General features: G+C 43.5%; 1 protein-coding gene across 3 annotated transcripts in view; it reads left to right on the top strand.

Annotated features, from left to right (window-relative positions):
- The window catches only part of IPO13 (importin 13), a 41,926-nt gene that overhangs the window by 4,987 nt on the left and 12,370 nt on the right, over positions 1-24,569 (top strand). For all 3 annotated transcript variants that reach the window (XM_028733747.2, XM_028733749.2, XM_028733748.2), the window contains exons 2-8: positions 7,764-8,500; positions 17,259-17,399; positions 18,579-18,720; positions 20,685-20,851; positions 21,067-21,187; positions 22,944-23,091; positions 23,778-23,959. In XM_028733747.2, the coding sequence (XP_028589580.1) occupies positions 7,764-8,500; positions 17,259-17,399; positions 18,579-18,720; positions 20,685-20,851; positions 21,067-21,187; positions 22,944-23,091; positions 23,778-23,959 (1,638 nt within the window). The remainder of the gene's footprint in view (positions 1-7,763; positions 8,501-17,258; positions 17,400-18,578; positions 18,721-20,684; positions 20,852-21,066; positions 21,188-22,943; positions 23,092-23,777; positions 23,960-24,569) is intronic.

Genomic DNA, 24,569 nt, shown 5'->3' with positions numbered 1-24,569 from the left:
CAGGATGCAAGTAACTCCAATGAAATGCACTCCACTCTTCCTTTAGCCATCTTGATGGTACTTTAGGCAGCAGTTCCTGTTAACTTTATGGGTTCAACATAAATGCATAACCTTTCTGCATTTGTGTGATTGTGTTTGTTCTCAATCCAGTGTGTTTTAATGGTTAAAGTGTTGGGCTATGACTTGGGAGACCAGAATTCGAATCTCTAGTCAGCCATGAAGCTCACTGGGTGACCTTGGATTTCTCAGCCAAAGTACCTCACAGGGTTGATGTGGGGATAAACTGGGGAGGGGAGAGCCATGTAGACCACACTGAGCTCCTCGAAGGAAAAGGTGATATATAAATGAAATTAATAAATCAAATCCTCCCACGTCCCCTGCTATTCCCCTTTTCTTGTCGGCATGTGTGTGTATTTGAGGTGAGGGCTGTATCATCTAGGCTCTCTCCCTGGATAAAAAGGTTTTGGTTTCCATCACTTCTAATTTGAGGTGGTAAGCCGCCGGCCTGTGTGATGTGACAGCTGAGACAGCTGCCTTCAGACCAAGATATTGGGGAATAGAAATACAGGTGAATCTGTCTCTTTGACTCTTTAAAAATGCTGTTGCTGATTTACTGTTGTCAAAGTAGTCTGAAGATCCCCTTCCTTGTATGCAACTGGGAGTAGCTTTCCTGACCTTTTCCAGTAAATTTCCATAGTACTGTTGAGGATTTCATTGGACTTTCAGGGTATAGTAGCATTTCATTTCAAATGGAAGTCTGCAGAATGATAATGGCCGCGAGTGCAAGCCTTAGCTCAAGTTTCACTGGCTGGCCTTGTCTAGTTAGAATCATAGAATTGTAGAGTTGGATGGGACCCTTAGGGTCATCGCTAGTCTAACACCCTGTAATGCAGAAATCTCAACTAAAGCATTAATGACAGATGGCTATACAACTTCTGCATGAAAACTTCCAGTGAAGGAGAATCCACCACCTTCCGATGGAGTCTGTTCCAGTTGTCAAGCAGCTCTTACTGCCAAAAAGTTCTTCCTAATGTTTAATTGGAATCTCATTTCTTGTGACTTGAATCCATTGGTTTGGGTCCTAGCCTCCAAAGCAGGAGAAAACAAGCTTGCTGCATCTTCCATGTGACAGCCCTTTAGATATTTAAAGATGGTTGTCTTTCTCATCTTTACATACCCAGCTCCTTCAACCATTCCTCATAAGGCTGGGTTTCTAGACCTTTGATCATTTGGTTGCCTTCCTATGCACGTGTTCCAGCTTGCCATTATCTTTCTTAAATTGTGCCCAGAACTGGACACAATACTTTAGATGTGGTCTTACCAAGGCAGAATAAAGTGGTAATATTGCTTCCCTTGATCTGGACACTATACTTCTGCTGATAACTGGGTTATTTTGTCTTATGCCTGGTCTTATGAATCATAGTACCAGCACATGGCCTCTCCACTTGCACAGAGCTAGAAGTGCTGCTGTTGAGAGCAGCAAAGCAACAGGTCCAAGAACGCACCATCTTTAGCTCTAACAGTTTTCGGTTGCCTGGCACAACCCTGTGCTGGCATCAGCTAAAAGTGACTTCCCCAAGGACATTCCTCTGCTTGATTTCCAGGGATAGGATGCTGGAGTATTTGGAACAGAGCAAACCACTACCTGTGCATATTGTGGATTCTTAGGTTTGCTTTACACTGTTCATTATGAATTGTGTTGCAGAAGGTATTGGTGCTGTGCTTGTTAGAAAGAAGTTTTTTGTTCCTGCGGTACAAGATGTCATTGCTCATAGACAATGGGGCTTCTGTTTTTTAAGGGTATGTTTGAATTTGCTTACAAAGGATATTGTGTAGCCTGCGGTATTGTGTCGCCTGGTTTCATGGTTGCAACTGTGATCAATGCTGGTCTCTTGTGCCAAGCAAAGAGTCAACCATATATTCTGATGTTCTTGTATACCTCCTAGTTAACAGCAAGTAATAGGTGTTTCCTTCATGACGACAGATGGCCAATCATGCTAGCCCTTGTCTAAAGCCCATTTTAGAAAGTAAGTGAAAGAGGCAGTTTGTGATGTTTCAGTTTGAGAGTTTATTTTTTAAAGCAATTTGCTAGCAAGAAGCAATCTCTGACATGGACTGCATATTTCTGTGACTTTTGTAGTCTTGATTCTTTTGTAGGGTTAGCATTAACTGGGCATATGATCACCTTCTTCTTGTAAATTTTGTGTGTGTGTGTGTACACCCACACCAAGTGTCTGCAGTACTTTCCTCTTGTAAAGAAGCAGACTCTAATGTACTAGAGGTGAAGAATGTGAATCCTTATGTGTTCCTTTGTCTGGAATTTCAGCTGCTGCTCTAACTGTAGGCTTTCTTTCTCCCAGAATCTGCATTCTTTGAACACTCTTCTGTTCTGAAGATCAGCCCTGGGTCATCACTCTTCTTCTGTCACTCCTAAATGTCAAGCTTCAACCACGTTGCAGCCTGAGCCCTAGAACTCATGCCCCTTCCCTAGTTCTAGTCAGTAGTAGTGGCATACTCACTGTAGCAAGAGCTATTGCTAGAAGCTGCTCTTTTGTTACTGAATTAGCTTTTTTTTAATAAACTTGTTTTCTGTCTTGTTTTAGTTGATTGTACTGTATGTACGCTGTTCTGCAAGCCTTTTCTGTGAAGACTGGGTACAAACATTCTAAATAACACCATCACTACCATCTAGTCTTCTTAAGCTGTTGGTCTGTTGGTGCTGAAGGCTGGCCCATCTTCCTCTCTTATGTACTTTACTGTCTTTGGGGTGACAGTATGTTGCATACTGTGGAGGTTGAAGGCAGTGGTAATGCCAGCAATGTTTTCGACGTGTTGAAGGATGTCATTGGCTGCTGGCAAACATGTCTGGCGGCTTGGTTGGCACAGAACTCTATAATATGGGCCCATCAATATTTGGCTCAAGTGGGTGGGAGGAAAGTGCCTGTTATGTTCACGCCTGTATTGTGGCAGAACTGAGACTGTGGTTGCAGCTGACTGCGCTCAGTACTGCAGAACCAGGGCAATGCTCAGCAACCTTTCCGCCTTCTATGTAGATTGCCTGTGCCCTCTACGCCATAGTGGAGAGGGCTAGGTCTTTGCTTGAATGAACAGATGATGCTCTGGTTGCTATGGTTCCTGTTGCTTGGTGGCAATTGGCTGTGCTGTTCAGGAGATCAAGATATTGGGTGCTTTGGACAGGACTGAAAGGAAAGCAACCCAGAATGCCTTCCAGGAGGTGAGGAGTGGTAGTCACTGCAGAGTCAGCAGCCATACAGTCCCTCTTTGGCCCATTGGGGTAGGTCATTGGATTATGAGGCCATATCCTGAGTGTGCACAGTGTCATCATGTTGGTCTCCATTCACATTGAGAAGTACTGTATGTCTCAAACAACTGCATCTCCTGCAATTCCAGGGAGAGAGATTGTATAGGAACACGGGATGGGTTTTGTGTGTTCACTAACCTGGAGTGGCCTCATGTACTCATGCTATCTTTAATTGTTGATATCTGCTGGAACTCCTCTTCTCACTTAGTCTCTGGGACTTTGAGAATTCAGCTTGCTGTTATTTACATAGTGCTGTCAAGGAGACAAACTGCTATTTTCTTACTCTTCAAAAGCTCAGAGGAGGCCTGGAAGGAGGAAGCACTGCACCAGGGACTCTGAGCTTGTGGCAGCTGCTGCTGCTACTTAAGCATCAAAACCTGATATGTCACATTTTCATTCATGCTCCTTTAATAAAGCAAACCCAGTGCCAATCTGCTTGAGAGGTCAGAGAAAAGAAGTGAATCCTGTTTTGGGTCTCTGGTTAAGGCTTAGGGTGTCAATAGTGTTGTCTCATCAGTTGAACTACATTAGTATACCATGTGCTGTGTTGTTCATTAGGCGAGTTCTTTCCCAGCAGTGATCCTTTGCTGGCGAGACCTCACTCTGTTGCACTGAAAGTGCCGTGCATGCTGGGCTGCTTACAAGATATAATGTTACAAACCTTGCCATTTCTATTGGCCCAAGAATAGCACAGTATTTCAGGCTTTCTTACGACACTCCATTCTGCATCCATTTCTTTAGTCGCTGGATTGGACGCTGTATGCCAACTCCTTATGGTGCTGAACCCATAAAGCTGGTCTGAGGCTTGAGAAACCGTTATTGCCACTTTTAAAGTGCTCGTTTGAAAGATCCCTACAATGCCCTTGCCTCCGTTGTCTAGAGGAAGGGGCATATGCATGCTGTTACTTTAAGATGCATTATCTGGAGCAGGGGTCAGCAACCTTTTTCAGCCATGGGCCATTCCACTGTCCCTCAGACCATGTGGTGTGCCGGACTATATTTTTGGGGGGAGAAATGAACAAATTCTTATGCCCTACAAATAACCCAGAGATGCATTTTAAATAAAAGGACACATTCTACTCATGTAAAAACATGCTGATTCCTGGACTGTCTGTGGGCTGGATTGAGAAGGCGATTGGGTCGCGTCTGGCCCCCGGGCCTTAGTTTGCCTACCCCTGATCTGGAGGTTTTGAAGTCTCAGCAGGTCAAGTCTTGAGACACTTGCGTAGGGAGATTGTAATATGGTTTAGTTTATGCAGCAATTGAGCTCCTGCGTGTTTCTGTGACTGTGTTAGTTATGTGCTGACTACATACAGTAAGTGTGTGAGCAAACTTAAAGCCCGAGTGGTGTAATGTTTATTCATGTACTTATTAATGTTGGATTTCAGCTGCCATTTTGTTGCCAATTCATCCAGCTAGGGACAGCATCCTGGAGCTCTTCAGTCTTGCTGAGATTTCACCATCCTGAATAATTTGGCACCATCTGCAAATTTGGTTGTCTGTCAGTTTGCATCTTACTCCAGACCACAAAGGACAAATTATATAGCACCAATCCAAATACAAATGGGCATGGTTTACTGTTCTTCTTCATGAAAGCTGTCAAACTCTGCTTTCTGTTTTGGTGTTGGAGGCTCCTAAGAAACTTCCAGTTACCTAATGATAATCGTTGCTCAAAAATATAAATAATTTAAACCCTTATATTTCAATAGATTCTGGCTGCATGGGAACCTACTATAAAGTTCAGTAGTTAATAGGAATTTTATGTGTGTGTGTAGTCTGCTACAGATTTGTACAAGGACCGAGTGCAGTCTGTGCCACATCTTGAGAAATATCATTGATTACTCTAAAATTTGTGGAGAACCTGACACAAAGTCAGACCATGGCTGCACAATGCACTTGTTGATCAGCAGCCTGATGCTTTTCTTTGTAGACACTGCTTAAAACATCTGGAGCTATATGACTTCATATTGTATTTTTTTCTTTGCTACACCTACCCATTAAAATATTTGCATTTATGTTTAGAGACTTCTTGTTTTTACATTTGATAAAACTAATCAGTTTTGTGGTCTCTGTTTTTCAACGTTTTGCTTTGTTCAAAAAAATGGTTCCCAATCTTTTTAGTATGACTATCCACTATTTATTTGGTATGGTGATCCACTGAATTAGTGTCACATGAGTTTCGTACTTTAGGTCTTCAACAGCTGTCGATTTCATGCATTTTAACTGCACATTTGCCTATTTTATAACCATTATTTGAGGCATCCAAGCAAAAATTTACTTAATGCCCCTATCAATATGGAACTTGTTGAAATATTTGTAATACTTACAGAGATACTCAGTTTTTTATGGGAATGTAACCACCAATCACTTGATAGCAGAATATTGCTTCATGAACTATTAAAAATATTTTAAAAACATGCTATTACACGAGCAGTGTTAGATATTTTGAACTATGAATATTTTAAATATTTTATTCACAAGAAAGTCCATTTTGGCAAGTATAAGTGGGATGGCTGAGCTTGCACTTCGCTAATGAGTAGATCAATGTGGGGATTGATGGTTGTCAAACATAGTCTCATATCGTTATTGATACATAGCTGGCTACTGTATTTATAGTATTTATACTGTATTTATACTGTCTTCATAGTAGTTATTGCTGAAAAACCTGTCTCGCAAATATATGCACTATCAAATGGCAGCAGCATAGATTTTGCTTCATTGGCAAACTCAGGATATTCAATAGTAGCTGAGTAATTTTGGTAACCTGAACCCAAAATTCAGATAGCCTCACTTCCAAAAATGTATCTTTGAGGGCCCAATGAGTTGTTCCTTTTGCACAAAGACAGGTTTGTGACATGAGTTGCAAATAGGTTTTGCACCCATTCAAACTTTTCTGTTTCTTCAGCAGAAAAGTAGTGGAGAAATCAAACCACCCTTGGCTTCACTTTTAACTTACTGGCAGTCTGCCACAAGGTACAGGGAGTTGTTTTGAGTGACTGCTATAGCTCGGCTCTGATGGGCAGGTGCACAGCTTTTCTGAGTGAGAGACAGAAAAGAATTTACTAGCTATGTAGGGAAGAATTTACTGTCTGTGTAAAGAAAGTGAACTTCAGGGCTCGTTCACACTTCCATTTGCCCCTCTGCTTCCTCTGGGGAAACCCTCTCGTTGCCACTACATTGGAGCAGATGTCAGTTGAGTTTTCTGCAGATTGACGTTTGCTCCGACTCAGCAGTGAAGAGTGGGTTTTCCCAGAGAAAGTGGTAGGGCAAATGCAAAACCGCCTGGACACATGCTTAGAAAGCATGGGACAAGGTGAAAACCTTTCAGACCTGTGCTTTCTAGGCATTGGACAAGTGTGGAGTAGCCCTTAGCTATAACTCAATATATCCAGGAAACAGCCACTACCAAGATGGACCAGACTGTTATTCCCATATGTAAAATACAGAAATAAAAGGGTTTGCTTGGTGGGGAATATTGCATTGTGTGTTCAGCAAAGTGGCACTGAAAACTGGGTTCACATAGATGTGACAGCACCATGATGAACAGATATTAAGCATGGGGTGGGGTGGAGGTGATTGTAATGTATTATAGAAACAGGTAATAGAAAGGGGGTTATGAATCTTCTGTTTCAGAATTGCACCCAAATACTTTTCTCTCGTCATGTTTTGGAACCCAACTTAAAAATAAGCAGCTAGGGCTGAGGAAGTGTTCAGCAACTTGTTCCATTTCCCTGCTTTCCTCATTAAATTGCTGCTCCCTTATATTTGTTCTCTACCATTCCTAGTTCTAAAACATGAGGCTGCTGCTTTCACATCTAGTTAGCTCTTCATTGTGGAAGGATATTATTACAGCACTAAAGGTTTGAAATACAGTCATACCTTGGGTTGAAGTAGCTTCGGGATAAGTATTTTCGGGTTGCGCGCTGCGACGACCCGGAAGTAACGGAGCGCGTTCCTTCTGGGTTTCACAGCTTGTGCATGCGCAGACGATCAAAATGACATCACGTGCATGCACAGAAGCGACGAATCGCCACATGCGCAGATGCGGATTGCATTCGCTTCTGGATGCGAACAGGGCTCTGGAATGGATCCCGTTCACATCCAGAGGTACCACTGTAGTAATTAACACTTTCTGTTCACTGACTTAGAATACTCTTATCCTGAATTTCTTCTGTTGAGGGCAATTGAGACTTTTACCAGTCCCCAACTGCTGTGTTGTACTTGATTGCATGGTTATCTGTAGTATCGTCCCCACTCAACCATATCTGCTCTCTTCTGATCTAAAGAACCAGCGAGCAGGGGTGTTACTCTTTTTTGTAATATGGAGAGAGTTAACATTTCATGAACCAGGTACCCAACAGTAAGGGATCTGGATTTGGCTTTTTACTGTCTTATAAGCATATATAAAATAGTGGCTAAGTTTCTATTTTCTACCTTCTAGGCACTCCACCAGTTGTATTATGACCCCAACATTGAAAATAAGAATCTGGCTCAGAAATGGTTGATGCAAGCTCAAGTCTCACCACAAGCCTGGCACTTCAGTTGGCTACTTCTCGATATGGACAAGGTGCCTGAGATCCAGTACTTTGGGGCCAGCGCCCTCCACATCAAGATTTCACGCTACTGGAATGACATCCCAGCTGACCAGTATGAAAGCCTCAAGTCACAGCTCTTCAGCCAAATAACCCGTTTTGCTAGTGGTTCCAAGATTGTGCTGACCCGGCTTTGTGTGGCACTGGCTTCGTTAGCACTAAACATGATGCCAGAGGCCTGGCCATGTGCTGTTGCTGACATGGTGCGCATGTTTCAGGCAGAGGACTCTAATGTTGATGGGCGAGCACGCTGCCTGGCACTCTTAGAGCTGCTGACTGTTCTGCCTGAGGAGTTCCAAACCAGCCGCCTGCCTCAGTACCGTAAGGGGCAGGTGCGTAGCGTCTTGGCACAGGAGTGCAGTTCTGTCTTCCCCCTGCTAGAGCAATTACTACAGCAACAAGACTCTCCCAGCTTCATTAAGCAGAAGGTGTTGAAGTGTTTCTCGAGCTGGGTGCAGTTAGAGATTCCCCTGATGGAGTGTGAGAACTTGATCCAGGCAGCCTTCACCTCTTTGCGCGATCCAGAACTCTTTGATACAGCTGTGGAGGCCATTGTCAATGCCATTTCCCAGCCTGATGCTCAGAGGTAAGTGTTGGTTCCAAATTGTGGGTCAGTTGTGGTTACAGTTGTGCAGCCTCCCCTGTAAGCTGACTGTTTCCACATGCAGCAATCAAGGGGAGAACCTGTATTGACAGAACGTTCAATCAGCTTTCTCAACCACACTCTGATTCCAACAAAGAGGTTATAGAGTGCGCTTGTTTAGAGTTTCATATCCATGGACAGTACATAAATTCCGCAGGTCTTCTTGAAGATGGGGGGCAAGGGAGGAGATTGAGGAACTCTTGAATTGGCGCAACCATTGGCAAGCAAGCATCCACCTTTTGTGGACTTTTTTAGTTACTACGTATCAGCCAATAAAAACAGAATTACCTAGTGCTGAAATCAAGCTAAAACCAACCAATAAGAACAGAATTACCAGAACTGAAATTCAGCTAAAACTAGTATTATTAACTTTTAAATAATCACGTGGTTGATTCTTGTGAGACAGAATTCTACCAAGCTTCAAAACAAACATTCTGTAGCCACAGCCAATCTACAAGAGCATCTGTTGGTTCTGTTCTAATTTCAACTAGGGGAGGATCTCGTAAGCTTCAAGAGAGTTCATGGAGTGGCCAGACAGCTCAGCTTTGGGCCCCTACCCATTAGAGTCTTGCATTGTGTCTTCATCCAGGTCTTAAATCACCTCTCTGTTAATTCATTTGCTGTGGCTGTTGGTTGTAGTTCTTTGTCTTGTGTGATATGAAAGGTAGTAATGAATGGAGGAATTCCCCTTTTTTCTGTAGAGGTTCACTGGTGTGCATTAATTCAGTAACCCCTCTGGGCACAGTATGGAATCTAAGCGAGTAGGGGAGTTGTCCAGGACTATTGGTCTGTTTCAAAATCTGTTAATGACTAGCAGAGCTAGAATCTGTTGTGACTACATTGGTGTGGTTCTGGGTGCAAACATAATTGGGAAGTTTCTCTCAGCAGACAGGGCCTGTAATATAGTTTGCTTCCTATCTCCTTTCATCTCCTCTCTTTCCTTCCCTACTCCCAACACCCCTCCTTCCCTGACTGTATTTGTTCATAGTACAGATTACATCCTTGATGTCTGGGAGCTAGAGGCCTTGCCCACAGGCTCATCAATAAAGCTAGGGTTTTTTTGGGGGGGGGGTTTAAAGGAAATGAGTGCTGTGGTTCTTCAGGTGGCAGAACTATTCATGACAACAGATATTATAGGCTTGGAAATGTATAACATGCTCAATTTAGATAAAAGAAAATTATAGGGAACATGATACCAGTGTTCAAATATATAAAAGGATGGCAGAGTAAACCACTATTTACCAGTGCTGCTGGAAAAAAGAGAAACATTGGCCTTAAGTGGTAATAGAATAGACTTGGGTTAGATTTCAAAAATACATTTTTCATAAGAATAAAGGTGCAATAGAACAAACTCCTCAGGGTTGAAGTAGAGCAGGAGTCGGGACCTTAAACTCGGAGGCCAAATGAGACCCTCCAGGTCTCTTTCTGGCCCTCAAGATGCTGCCCAGGCCAGGCCCCTTCCCCAGGCCACACCTCTCATCAGCTGTACGCCACTCCTTCCTCAAGTGCTTTTTTGGGGCTGAAATGTGTCCTTGAACTGTGATTGATAATGTCTCTTACCTGGATGGGGAATGGAGAAATAGGTATGGATGTGTAAAAACCTGACTTTTGCTTAGCTGGAATGTGGTCTGTTATACCAAGTCACAGCTGTTGCTTTGTTCTCTTTTGCCTCTGACCCTATTTACTACTGGCATGCAACCCCTAGAAGGTTGCCCATGAGAGATATGGCCTTTGGGCTGAAGAGGTTTTCCCATCCCTGCTGTAATGTCTCATTCTATGCAGTTCTTATGAGAGAGTTGGATGAGCATTGGCTGTGTGTGCATGAGTTTAGATCTTAGAATGGTGATCCAATTTAGCCATACTCTTAATAGACCCATTGACATCAGTGGACAAGCCCATTGATATCAGTGGGTTTACTCAAATGAGTATGGCTAACATTGGATAATCACCTTTATAGTCTCTTGCATTTTCTTAGTGGTTGCCAAATTAGAATTATAAGGTCAGGTGTATAGTAAAGTAATTATTTCACTTGTATTCAAGTGTGTTGTGACACTGGGCCATATTCAATTAAACTGTTGCTCCAGCAGGAGCTAGTGCAACGAGCACAATGGGATTTCTCCCTTCTCCCCCCCCCCCAATCATATACCCCTGTGCCATCCCCAGATCTACTCCAAAGGGTTAGAGGAACCCCCACAACGGGGCGGGGGAGGGGAGATGGTTTGTCAGACAAGCATAAATGCTTGTGCTGATGGAACAATTCCCTTAGCACTAAGTTGATTGCAACCTATTCAAAATGGACCAGAAAGGGAATTTGTTAATCCTCTTTAGCAGTAATATTAAATTCTGAATTATGCTTACTGCTACAACCCACCATTTATTTAAACTCAATCTGCTGAATGACTCAAAAACCACTAGCAAGGACTAATTTAGATGTGGCAAGGAATCTATGTCCTAGTTACATGACTTGAGGTGGTTCAGCCACTACTAGCTTCACCAAAGTGGTACATACAGAAAGACAAATACCCCCAACAACCTTATGCTTACCATGAGGAACCAGCAATGTCTTGCTGGTCCTGATTATGGAGATCACACATACACAGATGTAGTAGACTACAAGGTAGTCATATCACTCTCATTTCATTGAAATCACTTAGGAGGTATCTACACATTTTGCTCACATAGTCTAGGGCACCTGCCCAGTGGCACCACTGGAAGCCTTCATAGGTGCCATGTTGCCTGTAGCAACCACTACATGAGAGAGGATCTTTTTGTGGTGGCTCTGCACTTCTGGAATATTTCCTTGTCATGGTTCATAAATCATCAACCCTATAAGCAATTAGGAGAGCACTAAAAGGCAATCTGTTCTCTCTGGCCTTTGCTTAAGACTGTGTTTTGCTTCATGCTGTAGCTGGTGATCTTAGACTGTATTTTATGATTTCATAGAATCATACAAGTGTAGAGTTAGAAGGCACCCTGAAGATCATCTAGTCCAACCCCTGCAATCCAGGAATCTCAGCTGAAGCATCCATGACATATGACCATCCAGCTTCTGCTTAAAAACCTTCAGTGAAGGAAAGTCTACCACCTTCCAAGGGAGTCTGTTTAGCTTTGGGTTGGCTGAATATTCATTATTTTTTAACTAGACTGGCTTTTCTGAAGCATTCTTATCATGGTTGCATTGTGCCTTGAGAGGGTTTTTGTCCTTAAAAGTGGCCTAAAAATATTATAATTCTCCCTGTCACCCGCCCCCCAAATAAGAGCTTAAGCAAGGTCAAAAGAAACCTAAAACACATCACTAGCAAATATACCGTAACTATGCATTTCAGGAATCAGAATACAGGCCACGGAATAGCACTGGCACTCACTTTCAGTCGGTCAGTCTTTAATGTTTTAACCATAGGTTACAACAGAAGCACTCTCTACCTTAGGGAATAAGTAAGCTTGTGTGTAGAAGCCCAAAATGATAAACACTGGGTGCCATTAGGTGGCCACAAGGAAAAATGTGACATGAAAGACTAGTTTGAGAGTGGGTGACAGCAGGGCAAGATAGTGGTTGTATAAGCTTTGTAGGGAGGGTGTGTGTGTGTGTGCGTGCAGTGCCATTGTTTTCACTAGAGATCAGTGAGGAATGAGAGGAAGTTGAATAGCAATATGATTCTGGCTGGATCAACAGGATTAAGCTCTGTTTCTCCTTTCAGTCTCTGTTGCTCTTAAGAATCTTCCTTGACCTCTCTGAGTGTGCTGCTGCCCCCTCCCCCCAATGCATTGTCTGTGGATGCTTGCTGGCAGCCTTGATGCACATGCTTTTCTGTTGTCGGCAACCACTGGAGCTGGCGCACTTCCCCTCCTCCATCCACTTCAGTTTTTGCACACAGCAATGCAGAACTGGATTCATTTGAGTTGCCCCTCAGGGCATAAATGCTTCCTTCTTCCTCACCTCCTTCCTACGTTTGCAGCTTATTGAGCAGCCTGATCTCTCTACCCCTGGCTTCTAAACACCAGTGACATGACCACATACTTTTCCCTTTGCAGGATATTATATGCCTAGTGACTGTGGGTAGATGGGCATCTGTCTACTCGCTTAGGCTGCTTTCAAACCAAAACCTGGCATTCTGTGATATGTCCCAAGTAAATTGATATGACGGTGGTCCTAATTGTCCTGAGAGCATAAAAAAAATGATAGAGGAATTGGGTCTCCAGTGCAGAACTCAGCCTTGAAGGTGATGTTAGCATATGGATGGCCTTTGAACTGTTTAGTGCTGCATGCATGCACATTGGTGTGTTCTTCCACCTGTATCTATGAGCTGCATGTGCGGTGGGGGCAGGCATGCGAGTGCAGAATAGCTGTGTCTCCAGATAATATGCCTCAGTAGCCAGGTAACTGACAGCTGGCCGATTAGCCGCCAGCACAGCCTCTCTCTGGGGGCCATCCTTTGCTCTTCCCCTCCATTTCCTCTGTGCTTGTTGTCATGGTTACAATCACTTATTGGCAGCAGCAGGGAGATTGACAGGCATGAAATTGCTTATATGGTGCTGGAATGCTGCTGTGCACAGGGAGGCAGTAGCTGCCTGGATGCCCCCAGGAGACCACTGTATGAGCATTGTTCTTTTGATTTTAGGAAATGGATATTCAAGGGTCTTGACTCTTTCAGCCTCCCGCCTCCCCTTTACCAACAGATTCTTCAGATGGAATAAATTCTGTGAATGGCATACAGCTTTAGATTTGTATTCCATTTCAGAATATGTTTCATCCTGAATGCATGAAAATGTTGACTTTGTGAAATGTTGTGGGGTAATGGAACTATGCAGAAGGAAGGACAAGCACCGAGCATTGTGAATAGACCAGAACAGGGAAACCATATCCAGATTATTTTTCCCTGAAGTTTGAGCAGAACACACTCATCCTTAAAATCTGAATTCAGATTTTAAATTCACCTGTAGCTGGTAAATTCCAGAAGAGTAGTGATGTTGAGTTTTTGCAGCAAAAACAAAAGTCTTTTACATTTATGTATTGGTTGAGGTTTAAGGGCCATATCTCAGTGGCAGAGCATCTGCCTTGCATAAGAAGGAGATAGAGAACTACAGAACTTTTAAAAGACATCTGAAGGCAGCCCTGTATTGGGAAGTTTTTAATGTTTAATGTTTTACAATATTTTATATGTGCTGGAAGCCGCTTAGTGGCTGGGGTATAAATAATGAAATTATTGTTGTTATCAAGAAGGTCCCAGGTTCAATCCCTGACATTTCCAGCTAGAGCCAGAACTGTGTCCTTGCTGAAACCTTCGAGAGCTGCTGCCAGTCAGTGTAGACAGTACTGAGCTAGATGGGCCAGTGGTCTGACTCGGTATAAGGCAGTTTCCTATGTTCCTGCCTGTGCAATTGGGCCTGTGCATGTATGGGCACCCACCTCATATATTAAGTGGTGTGTGTGGTGAGAGGGAAATGCACAGCTGCATCTCCACCAGAGTTTTTTGATCCTGGTATCTAGTATGTGCTCATTATTTTAAGTGTTTGGATAACCCTCACAAAGCAGTTTGTATAAATCATTTAAAATAACATGCTTCAATTAAAGTACAGTGACAATGAACATAAACAGCAGGGGGAAAACAAAAGCCAGATAAAACCATCATTTGAGACTAAAAGACACTAAAGTGTATGGCTGAATGAAAAGATCCTCATTTGGTATGGAAAGTAAGTAGAATTAGCACCAGGCGGAGCTCCTGGGGAGAGCATTGCAGAGACAGGGCATCACAGTAGAAAAAGCCCCATTGTGCATCACCATCCATCTTGCTTCGGATGGGGGAGGGCGCAAAAAGCCTCAGAGGATCTTAAAACCCTGGCTGGTTCATGTGGGAGGAAGTAGTTACTGAGGTATCTTCATCCCAAGCTGTTTAGATCTTTAAATAGCACAGTGAATTTGCTCTGGAAATCAATGCAGGAGCCAGTGCAGTTGTTTTAAGACTGGCAAGATGTGTTCCATATATCTCATCCCAAGTAGTGCAAAATATGGCAACTAGGTTACTAACTGACTTCCAAACTCTTCAAGGTCAGCCCTATATACAATACATTGCAACAATCTGAATGGGATTTTCCTGGAGCATGATTAATTGTGGTTAGCTTGGTTGTACCAGCCTAGAGTAATAAAAGGTATTTTGTACCACTGAGGTTACTTGGGCATCCAGAAGTAAGGCTAGATCTCATAGCACCTCCAGACTGTGTATCCAATCTACTAAGGCAGGCAAGCCACCTATCAATAGAACTTGTCATGACTGAGCTTCAGGACATTGGTCCTCATGCAGCCGATTACGGGTTCCAGGCACCAATTCAGCACTTTTAAAGGCCACAGCACCAGCTGAATTAGAAGGAAAAATGATAGAGGTGAGTGTCAAGTGTGCCCTAAATTCTCAAATCTCACTCAGTAGTTTCATGTAGATCAGGGATAGAGAACACATGACCCTCCTGATATTGGTGGACTCCCAACTCCCATCAGTCCCAGCCAGTGTGTGTAATAGTCAGGGATGATGGGAGCTGTACTTCAACATCTGGAGAACCACTGGTTCCCCATTCCCAAATAGATGTTGGTACAACATAGGAAGGGCAGACTAGAGTTGTGTGGAACAACATGGCATGACTGTCATGGGTCACAGCAACAGTCCAGCACCGTGACCTTCTAGAACTGATGATTCATGTTGGTATGGGATCGCCAAAGTGTGGTTCCCCTGTTCTCCCCCAGTGCAGCCAATCTAGAAGGATAGCAATGTCAATAGTATTGAAAGTCATGAGGTGTATAGTTGAATTAGCAGGGTCTCATTCCCTTGGCATAGATCACTCATAAGGGAGACTAAGACAGTTTCAGTTCCAAAACCAAGCTGGAAACTAATCTGAAATGGCCTCAGAAAATTAATGTTGCTCTGGGGAGCTCCAGCCCTTTTCAGCACCCTATTTTCTAGGTTTTAGCATGTGTCCTAAACAGTTACTCTTCTAGCATGCACTATAATCATCATCATCATCATCATCATCATCATCACCAGAATCATGCTAGAACGTAACAAAGTAGACTGAGTTGTAAAGCCTACCTCTCACAACATTGTTATCAAGGCCTCTTTCACTTGTTCAACCGCCATGAGGTATGTTCTGTCATCTGCCTACAAATCTGTATCTGTTATCCTATGTAGAAAATAACAAAGGATTCTTAAGATGGCTAGGACATGATGTTTGTTAGCGAATTTTACACTTTACATTATCTTTTGGTATGAAAAGGGATTGTTGATGGCTACCTCACTGCATCCCATGAAGTGTTACAATCATGGTTTCATCTTGCACAGACAGGACACAACTTAGTGTGAGCTGGTTCCTTTGGCATTCATCTGGGGAAAAGAATGCATCTAACTGGGTTATGTGTTCATCTGCGCTCAGCAGATATTACTGCACTTAGGCTTTATCGGGACCAGGATATGTTATATTTTGTTGTCTTGGCCTTACTGTAAAATACTTTCTCTTCCATGGTGTATACAAACCTTCTTCCTATTTCAGGTATTTCACGTAGGCTCATGTCATGAGTTACAGTGGTACCTCAGGTTAAGAACTTAATTTGTTCTGGAGGTCTATTCTTAACTTGAAACTGTTCTTAACCTGAGGTACCACTTTAGCTAATGGGGCCTCCTGCTGCCGCTGCGCTGCCACCACATGATTTCTGTTCTCATCCTGAAGCAAAGTTCTTAACCCGAGGTACTATTTCTGGGTTAGCGGAGTCTGTAACCTGAAGCGTCTGTAACCTGAAGCATCTGTAATCTAAGGTACCACTGTATTAGTCTTTAAAGTGCTACAGGACTCTTCATCATGAAAGTTCTAGGTATGTTCTCTCAGCAGTGTTTGTTAGCTTACAAGACCTGTAGATCAGGAATTTTGAAAGGTTTGTTGTGGAAGAGAAGGCCATTTAATGTAAGTTATCAATATTCTGTGCCAGGAAGAATCATTTAAGAGGTATAGAAAATCTCATATCTGAAAAATTTCACTTCCAAGGGGCAAAATGGGTATTGATGTGTTGGTTAATGTGACAGTAGTTTGCATGCGACAAGCCTAGAGATAACAAAATACACTCTTTACAGTTGGCTTGGGTTTCCTGACTGATGTAGGCACTTTCAGAGTTGTGGGGGAGAGGTCTGTGTAAGATGCCCTTGGTGTTTGGGGCTTTTATATTTAGATAAAAGACAAGAAGAGGATGATAGAGCTTCAAAAAAATCATGAGTTGTGTGGTGGAGAATTTTTTTCTTACTCCCAGCACTCAGGGTCACTCACTATTGATTGGCAAATTGAGGATAGACAAAAAGAAAATAGTTCTTCACACAGTGCACAACTAACTTGTGGAATTCACTGGTGCAAGAGATAAGCCACCTTCATGGGGGGAAATGGTCTATGAAAGGTCGGTAGCAATAGTATTTAACAGAAACTCCAGGTTCACAGATTATATAACTCCGAGTACAGTTGCTGCAGAGCAAATTGTAGGACAGGACTGTTACCTTCAACCATTGCTTACGAGCTTCCTGAAGCATCTGGTTGGGCAACATGGGAAATGGAAGGCTGGGCAAAACTGCTATCTGGCTTGATTCAGCAGGAGTCATCTTACATTTGTGATTGAAGGTTCATTATTTTAGGAGGCTATATAGGCATAAAGCCTCCCATCTCCTCTCTCCCTTGGCAGGTATGTGAATACTCTTCTGAAGCTCATCCCACCTGTTCTGGGACTCCAGGAACAACTACGTCAAGCAGTTCAGAGCAGGGATATGGAGACATCTCATGGGATCTGCCGCATTGCTGTTGCCCTGGGGGAGAATCATTCCCGGTGAGGAGCATGGTGATGGAATCTGATAGCAATGATCAGTAGAAAGTGGAGCTATTTTGGGGAGTGTTCCCTCTGCCCTACCATAGCTGTCAACTGTCCCTTTTTTGGCGGGAAAGTCCCTTATCCCAGCGTGGTGTCCCACTGCTGTCTGTTATTGATGATGTCCGTTAAATTTCCTGGGTTTCAAAGGAAGCAGCTCCTCTCCCTGCTGACCGAGGAGGAGGGAGGCTCCAACTGTGTTGCTTGGCTGCGTTGCTCACCCAATAAGGAGTCTAAGAATGACTGGGGGGTGGAGCTTGCATGCCTTGTGGTGTGTTGCCTGGGGACTCGCCTTTGCTCAGTGCTTCCCAGCGGAGAGGTGACAGTGGTTTTCCTGGCTGCATCCCCTTTGCCAGGTTGCTGCGCTGTGGGAACCACCTCTTGAGGCTTCATTTGGCTGTTGGCTGGGCTTTCTGCCTTTGGCTCAGAGGGGCTCAGAAGTCGAACATACCTGTGCTGGGAAAATCCCTTATTTTGGCTGCTGATCCCTTATTTTTGAGGCTGCTGGTCCCTTATTTTCAAATCTGTAAGTTGACAGCTATGTGCCCTACTAGGTTTCTTTGTAGCTAAGCAGCCCATAAGTCTCCCAAACTTCATTCTAAAGCAGCTCCAAAGGATCATATGGATGCTAATGTATCTGTGCGTGATAGTAGAGATACTATACCAGGCATGGCCAAAGTTGGCCCACCAGCTGTTTTGGGACTATAGTTCCCATCATCCCTGACCACTGGTCCTGTTAGCTAGGGATGATGGGAGTTGTAGTCCCAAAACAGCTGGAGGGCCAAGTTTGGCCATGCCTGGACTATACGGAACCCCTTTCCACTTGCTTGAGTTGGCCGAATCCCTTTCAGTTTGCTTTCTAGCCCTTTTCCTGTAGAGCAGGCATCCCCAAACTCGGTCCTCCAGCTGCTTTGGGACTACAATTCCCATCATCCCTGACCACTGGTCCTGTTAGCTAGGGATAATGGGAGTTGTAGTCTTAAAACAGCTGGAAGGCTGAGTTTGGGGATGCCTGCTGTAGAGGGTATAGTGCACTGATATACTGTACTGTATTATCCCAAATGTGGGGTGACTGCTGTTTCTATGCACCTGCAATGGCAGAGCCAATTCCTGATGCAGTGTGCCTACTATCTCCCACAGAGCTCTCTTGGACCAAGTGGACCACTGGCAGAGCTTCCTAGCACTGGTTAACATGATCATGTTCTGCACTGGGATCCCAGGACACTATCCTGTCAATGAGACCACGAGTTCACTTACACTCACTTTCTGGTATACACTTCAGGTAAGTGTTAGCCACCTTCATGAAGTGGACTTCTTCAGTGCCATCTTTATAGGTTTGTTCTCTGGCTTGTACTTTGGTTGGTGCCAGGCATGTGCTTGTACTAGCGGTTCTGCATGCCTCTACATGAAAAAGTTGGCAAGGCTAATAGCTAGCACATTAAAGTTGTTTATGACGATTACACTAATTGTTCTGCATATGCAAGCACTTGTATAGATATTGGCTCTGGATTGAGTATAATGGAATGTTCTGGAATTGTCCACTAGAAGCTCTGAGGCCAAACTTGATGTATGCTCTGTGCTTAATGGAGTGGAAATTCTTGCATTCTTGCATGCATATATTGAAGGCCAGAGTGAGTGACAAGGATGTATAGTAATTCTGCTCACTGTATAAACATGGTGTTTAAACATAGTTGTGTTCCAGTAATATGTTCTGTGGCAACAGAGAAGATGCTCAGATATACCTGTGAGCCTTAAACTCCTTTTAGGTCCTGCAGGTATTTATTTGCAGCTCAGACTCCACCTTCTTCAAGAAGTGTGTAAACTAAACACTTCATTACATGAATCAAATTATTCGCTACGAGGTAGATTTATCATCTTCCTCTCTTTCTGCTAGAGAACAACTTGACTGTGAGTACCCTGTTTTGACAGGAAGAGAGCTCCATTTAGTTTGCTGTCTAGTGGTGGCAAGGTGTTTCTTTACTAGAGTAACCCATAGTGCATCAGTGGCCTTATTGGAAGAGCCTTACAGATAATAGCTCTTTTCAGCTATGGAAGAAGACCAAGTTTGTTCTCTGTCTTGACAGGCAAAGTGCTGCTATTCCCAGTTCCAAGCACAATTAATGCAGATGCAGATTTGTCTGTTGTGGTGTATGCGTGCTGCTATGCTGAGACACAGTCCTCGAAGCAGTGCAGCCTGGTCTGACTTGCCCTCCCCATCCCCACACTTCCTTGGAGCCCAGAAGCTTCATTAGCATGGCAAATTAGCCTGACATACTCCTGCACTGCCCAAGAGCAAGGCTAGCTGTTGAGCTGCTGCTTCTCTGGGTGCCAGCTTGAAATGAGATGAGGTCATGCATTGTCTCAGTGTGTGACTGGCGCAGTACTTGAGTCCACAGGCACATCGTTCCTAATGAAGGGAACAAAACTGAAGCAGCATCTTTTATAGGCTGCTCAAGAGCAGAGAGACAGCAGAAGACTTTTTCTGCATGGTCTAACCCACACCAGTACACACCTTTGCAGTTTCCCATGGGTTCCCAAAACCTTTGGTAATTTTGTGCCAGACAGCCCAGGATCAGCCTTTTCTATTTCCTTCATAAGCTCTGCCTAGTGGAAGAATCTTAAATCAGAGGTTTAGTGAAGCCTCCAGGATTGTATTCACTGACCCAGAATCCCTTCTTACTTTTCTTTTCTATACATCTGTTTTTGCATCAGCCTAGTTTATAAGGTAACCTTGTCCATGCCAGCCTTGAGCAGCATAGGAATACCCAGCTTTCTTCTTGGAGCAGACATTGCTATACTGTAGGGGACGGATTTATTCCTTAACTGGCTAAAACTGTCTCTAAAGGAAAGAACAAGGTGTTGGTCACTAAAAGTAGAAGAAAGCAGACATGGTCAGCTGCTTTACCAGCCTGTGATGGCTTCTGTACTTGTCTAGTTGGTGTCAATGTATTGAGAAGGAATGATACTACAGAGAGAGTGACCTGACAAAATATGTAGAACTGCTCCTAAAAGCTAGGAAGGATCTTTGATGCATTAAGGAGAATATTTGAGTGGAGTAACTTGACTCTAAAATGTCATTTCTGGGTTTCCCATATAGAGATTCAACAGCAATGAGAGGTGATTCTCCCCCACCCCCAATCACATCAGAATGCTTGGGGGACTGATTGTGTTAACATCAACATGATTGCTGGAGTTCAGGGCTGATTTTTACAACCTCCACTTGTTGAATGATCTTTTTCTTTGCAGGATGACATCCTCTCTTTTGATCCAGAAAAGCAGGCCATGTATCAGCAGGTATATCGGCCTGTCTATTTCCAGCTGGTGGATGTGCTTCTGCACAAGGCACAGTTTCCCTCTGATGAAGAGTACAGCTGCTGGTCCTCTGATGAAAAGGAGCAATTTCGGATATACCGGTATGACCTTTTGCCTAATCATATCCCTTAGCATTCAGTTGGTGTGCAGTGCTTATAATCTGCAGAAGAGGAAATTGATCATGCTTCATTAATGGGAGTAAACATTGAACTTGCCCTGATTTGGCTATGGGCTATAACTGTTTCAGCAATTTAGCTGCTATTTAGTAATGTGGGAGTGTTTTGTAACTCTTTTTTTCTATTGCTCATTTCCTCAGAGTGGACATCTCTGACACCTTGATGTATGTGTATGAAATGCTTGGAGCAGAGCTGTTGAGCAGCTTATATGACAAACTAGGTCGCCTCTTGACCAACACAGAGCAGCCATCCTCATGGCAGGTGAGTGGAGAGCTCCACCCTCAAATGGAACACAAGCTAGAGGAATGCAGCAAGCACAGAGGCTGAAGATGCTGCAGATTTTTAAGAAAGGATGGTACTAGTCCTTGTTAGACCTGGGGCGAGAGCATTGTAGAAGAGAGGTGCCTAAGGTAAAGTGAAGGTGCAGAGTGTCTTGGTTAGAAGAGCCATCTGTTAAACCTCAGAGCAGTATGTGTAGAAGGGCAATCCAAAGTCACAAAACTCCAAAAAGTTGTTAGAATTGTTGAATGGGTCTGAAATGTGTCAACCTCTTCCTTGTAGTGTACATCTGAGTTGGTTACTTATAAAATTGGGACTGAAGGATTGCTTTTATGCCCCAACTTTCAGCTTGCTGATTTGTCTCCTAGTGTTAGACACTGCTGGTGGTTTTTGCAAGCATTCTGGCACACCTCCCATCACTGTGTGGCAGCCACCAAATTATGCAAGATATCTGACAGCAGGAGGCATGCTCAATTATATCTATTTTTCCTTACCATAGGGTTTGTGTTACCACGTGTTTTTATATAGTCTACAAGTTAGGTTTCTGTACTGGGAAAATTGAGGAGTGTAGTTGTCCTACTACCTCCAGTGTTACAAAGAAAATCTGCCTTTACAGTTTGCTGAAAGATGCTGAAAGATTCTTAGATATGTCTCCTGTGCCATGATGGGTGGTAATGCCAGGCTAGAGGTTTCTGTGTGGCAGCTAATCAGAATGTATCTGTTCACCTTGGCATGTTGACAGTGTGTTACTGGCACAGCAAACAGTGATGGGCGTCAAGGACCAGTGACCGCAGGGGCTCCTCGTTCATCAATGTGACAGCCAAGCAAAAACCCAGCCTAGCCATGATTTACAGTCCACGCACCTGGAAGCCTTAAGACAGTAGCAAACATAGCAGCACTCCAGCATACTAAGTATGCAGCCTCAGCAGTCCATATCTTGCTAGAATAGCCCGTGGTGAGAGGGAGCATGGATGCAGGTGTATCCTGCCTCCTCTTGCAGGTGCAGGAAGGGGAGAGACTACACAATGAGCTCATCCACATTTGCCCCGCCCCTTTCCCCCCAGGAAACCCACTTTTTACTGCTTAATCAGAGCAAACGCCAATCGATTTTTCTGCAGATTGGTGTTTGTTCCCATGGAAAGTGGTGAGACAAACAGGACAAGTGGAAAACCTCTTGGATCCATGCTTTCAAGGCATGGGACAAGTGGAAGTGTGGGTGAGCCCTGTGTGTTATATAGCACAGCGCTTTTAGGATGTCTGGTTGGGGTTGCACTGAAGGATAGCAGGTGCTTTATGTTGCTGGGGAAAGGGGTTCCTTGACCTGAAGAATTTGACTAACTGGATATGATGCCCCTGCAAAAAGCTTACTGGTGAAACAATTATTATTGTGCTACTAAGTGTAAAGGATCAACAACTCATCATAACTTTCTATGGAAGTTAGCCCTGCATATTTTTTGTAAAAATGAAATCTAGGTTGGGGACTTTTTCAACATACTGTGTCTCTGCCTTCATTGCCTTCAAGTTTGATTAAATAAATTTAAAATATTTATATATCACTGTTCATTTGGGTAGTGGTGTTTGAACCACCCTTTGTAAAATTCAGCACCAACGCTGAGTCCATGTTGCAAATCGGATGAAGGGAGGTATATGCATTTAATAAATAAATAAATAACAAATATCTATGTGGGGCATTACAGTTCGGCCTGGGCTCAAGAATGAAATCTTTTTTCTCTGGCAGCACACAGAAGCTTTGCTTTATGGGTTCCAGTCCATCGCAGAAACAATAGATGTAAACTACTCGGATGTAGTGCCTGGCCTCATTGGGCTCATTCCTCACATCAGCATCAGCAATGTGCAGCTTGCAGATACGGTTATGTTCACTATTGGTAAGAAGACTGGGTATGGGGAGGGAATGGGTGCTGAAAGGGAAGGTTAACCCAAAGAACCTCAGGCTGTTGAGGTCTTACAACACTATGGAACCAGCAGTCCATAGGCTGGATGTGGCCTGTGGGGCCTCTTCATCCAGTCCACAGTACCCTCTCCTTGCCCAAGCCTGTGCTACAATTAGGCTGCAAAAAGCCTTGCATTGTCTCTGCTATGTGTATATGTGTGCCAGCTTTGAGTGTGGCCAAAACAGAATGGGGCAATTTATTTTTTTTACTCCCCCACCAGCATGTAGCTCCCTGAAGGTTGGCAGTGAGGAAATGTGGCCCTTGGACTGAAAAGATTCCTAATGCCTGTAATTGGTGTGCATTACAGTAGTCCATGTGGAACTTTCTTGAGATGGTTTGGAAGCTATATCTGGCGGAGAATGTTACAGCCAGTTTTTTGAATGGAGCACCTTGACATGCACATAGTGCACCTGTGCTGAGGGAACTGCACTAGCTGTTTTTATGATCCTGTTTATGGCTGTATTTTTGTACGTTGCTTAGACCTTTAATGAAGTGGTTTAGTAATGCTTTTAAATAACTAAATACTGATGGGGTGCTTCTTTGCTTTTTGTGGGCTGTACTGATAGCATTTGGCACATTAAACAGAGCAGCTCATGACTCTGCATTTTCTATCTTTCTAGGAGCACTTTCAGAGTGGCTGGCTGACCACCCTGTCATGATCAACAATGTCTTACCCCTGGTGCTACAGGCTCTGGGCAATCCTGAGTTGTCCATCTCTAGTGTCTCAACCCTTAAGAAAATCTGCCGTGAATGCAAGTATGACTTGCCTCCCTATGCTGCCAACATAGTTGCTGTCTCTCAGGTAACTGAAATAATGGTCTAAAGATACATGGTTCTATGAGAACATGGAAGTTTAAGTCACTGACTAGTTTTGAGCAGAGATTATTCAACAGGGCTTAGAGCAGTAGGAACATTCTGAGGAGGATATCTACGTGTGTATGTGAGATTTAGTGGAGTAAATATTTATTGCACATTGTCAGAATGGGAATTCTGACTGCATCTATCAGTTAAAATAACTTGAACCTTATCAGTTTGAAGATATGTGTTCATCTGTTTTGGCAGCTGGCAAGGTGGATTGACTTTGAGCTACTTCTGCAGTGGAAATTTGGTCAAGATTCAGCTCAGCTTTCTGCTAAACTAAATGCAGTCTTTGGTTTCCCCTTCACATTTCCTTCTAGAAGAGGAAAAATTATGCTTGCAGGGTGTGTGGAGGAAGCAGAACTGTTGACCCTTGCTGCTGACATTATGGAGCTTGGGAGACAAGCTGTATGAAACCACTGCCTATAATGAATCACTGATGACTACTTATCCATTATGAAGCATCCTTGAGAAGGGTTGGCTTTCACTGTAGGAGGGAGAGGGTGCTTATTGATTATTTATTCATATATTTATAAGCTGCATTTTAAGATCAA

The sequence above is a fragment of the Podarcis muralis genome, chromosome 5 (genome assembly GCF_964188315.1).
Source record: "Podarcis muralis chromosome 5, rPodMur119.hap1.1, whole genome shotgun sequence".
NCBI lineage: Eukaryota > Metazoa > Chordata > Lepidosauria > Squamata > Lacertidae > Podarcis > Podarcis muralis.
This window is presented reverse-complemented; position numbering and strand designations above follow the sequence as displayed.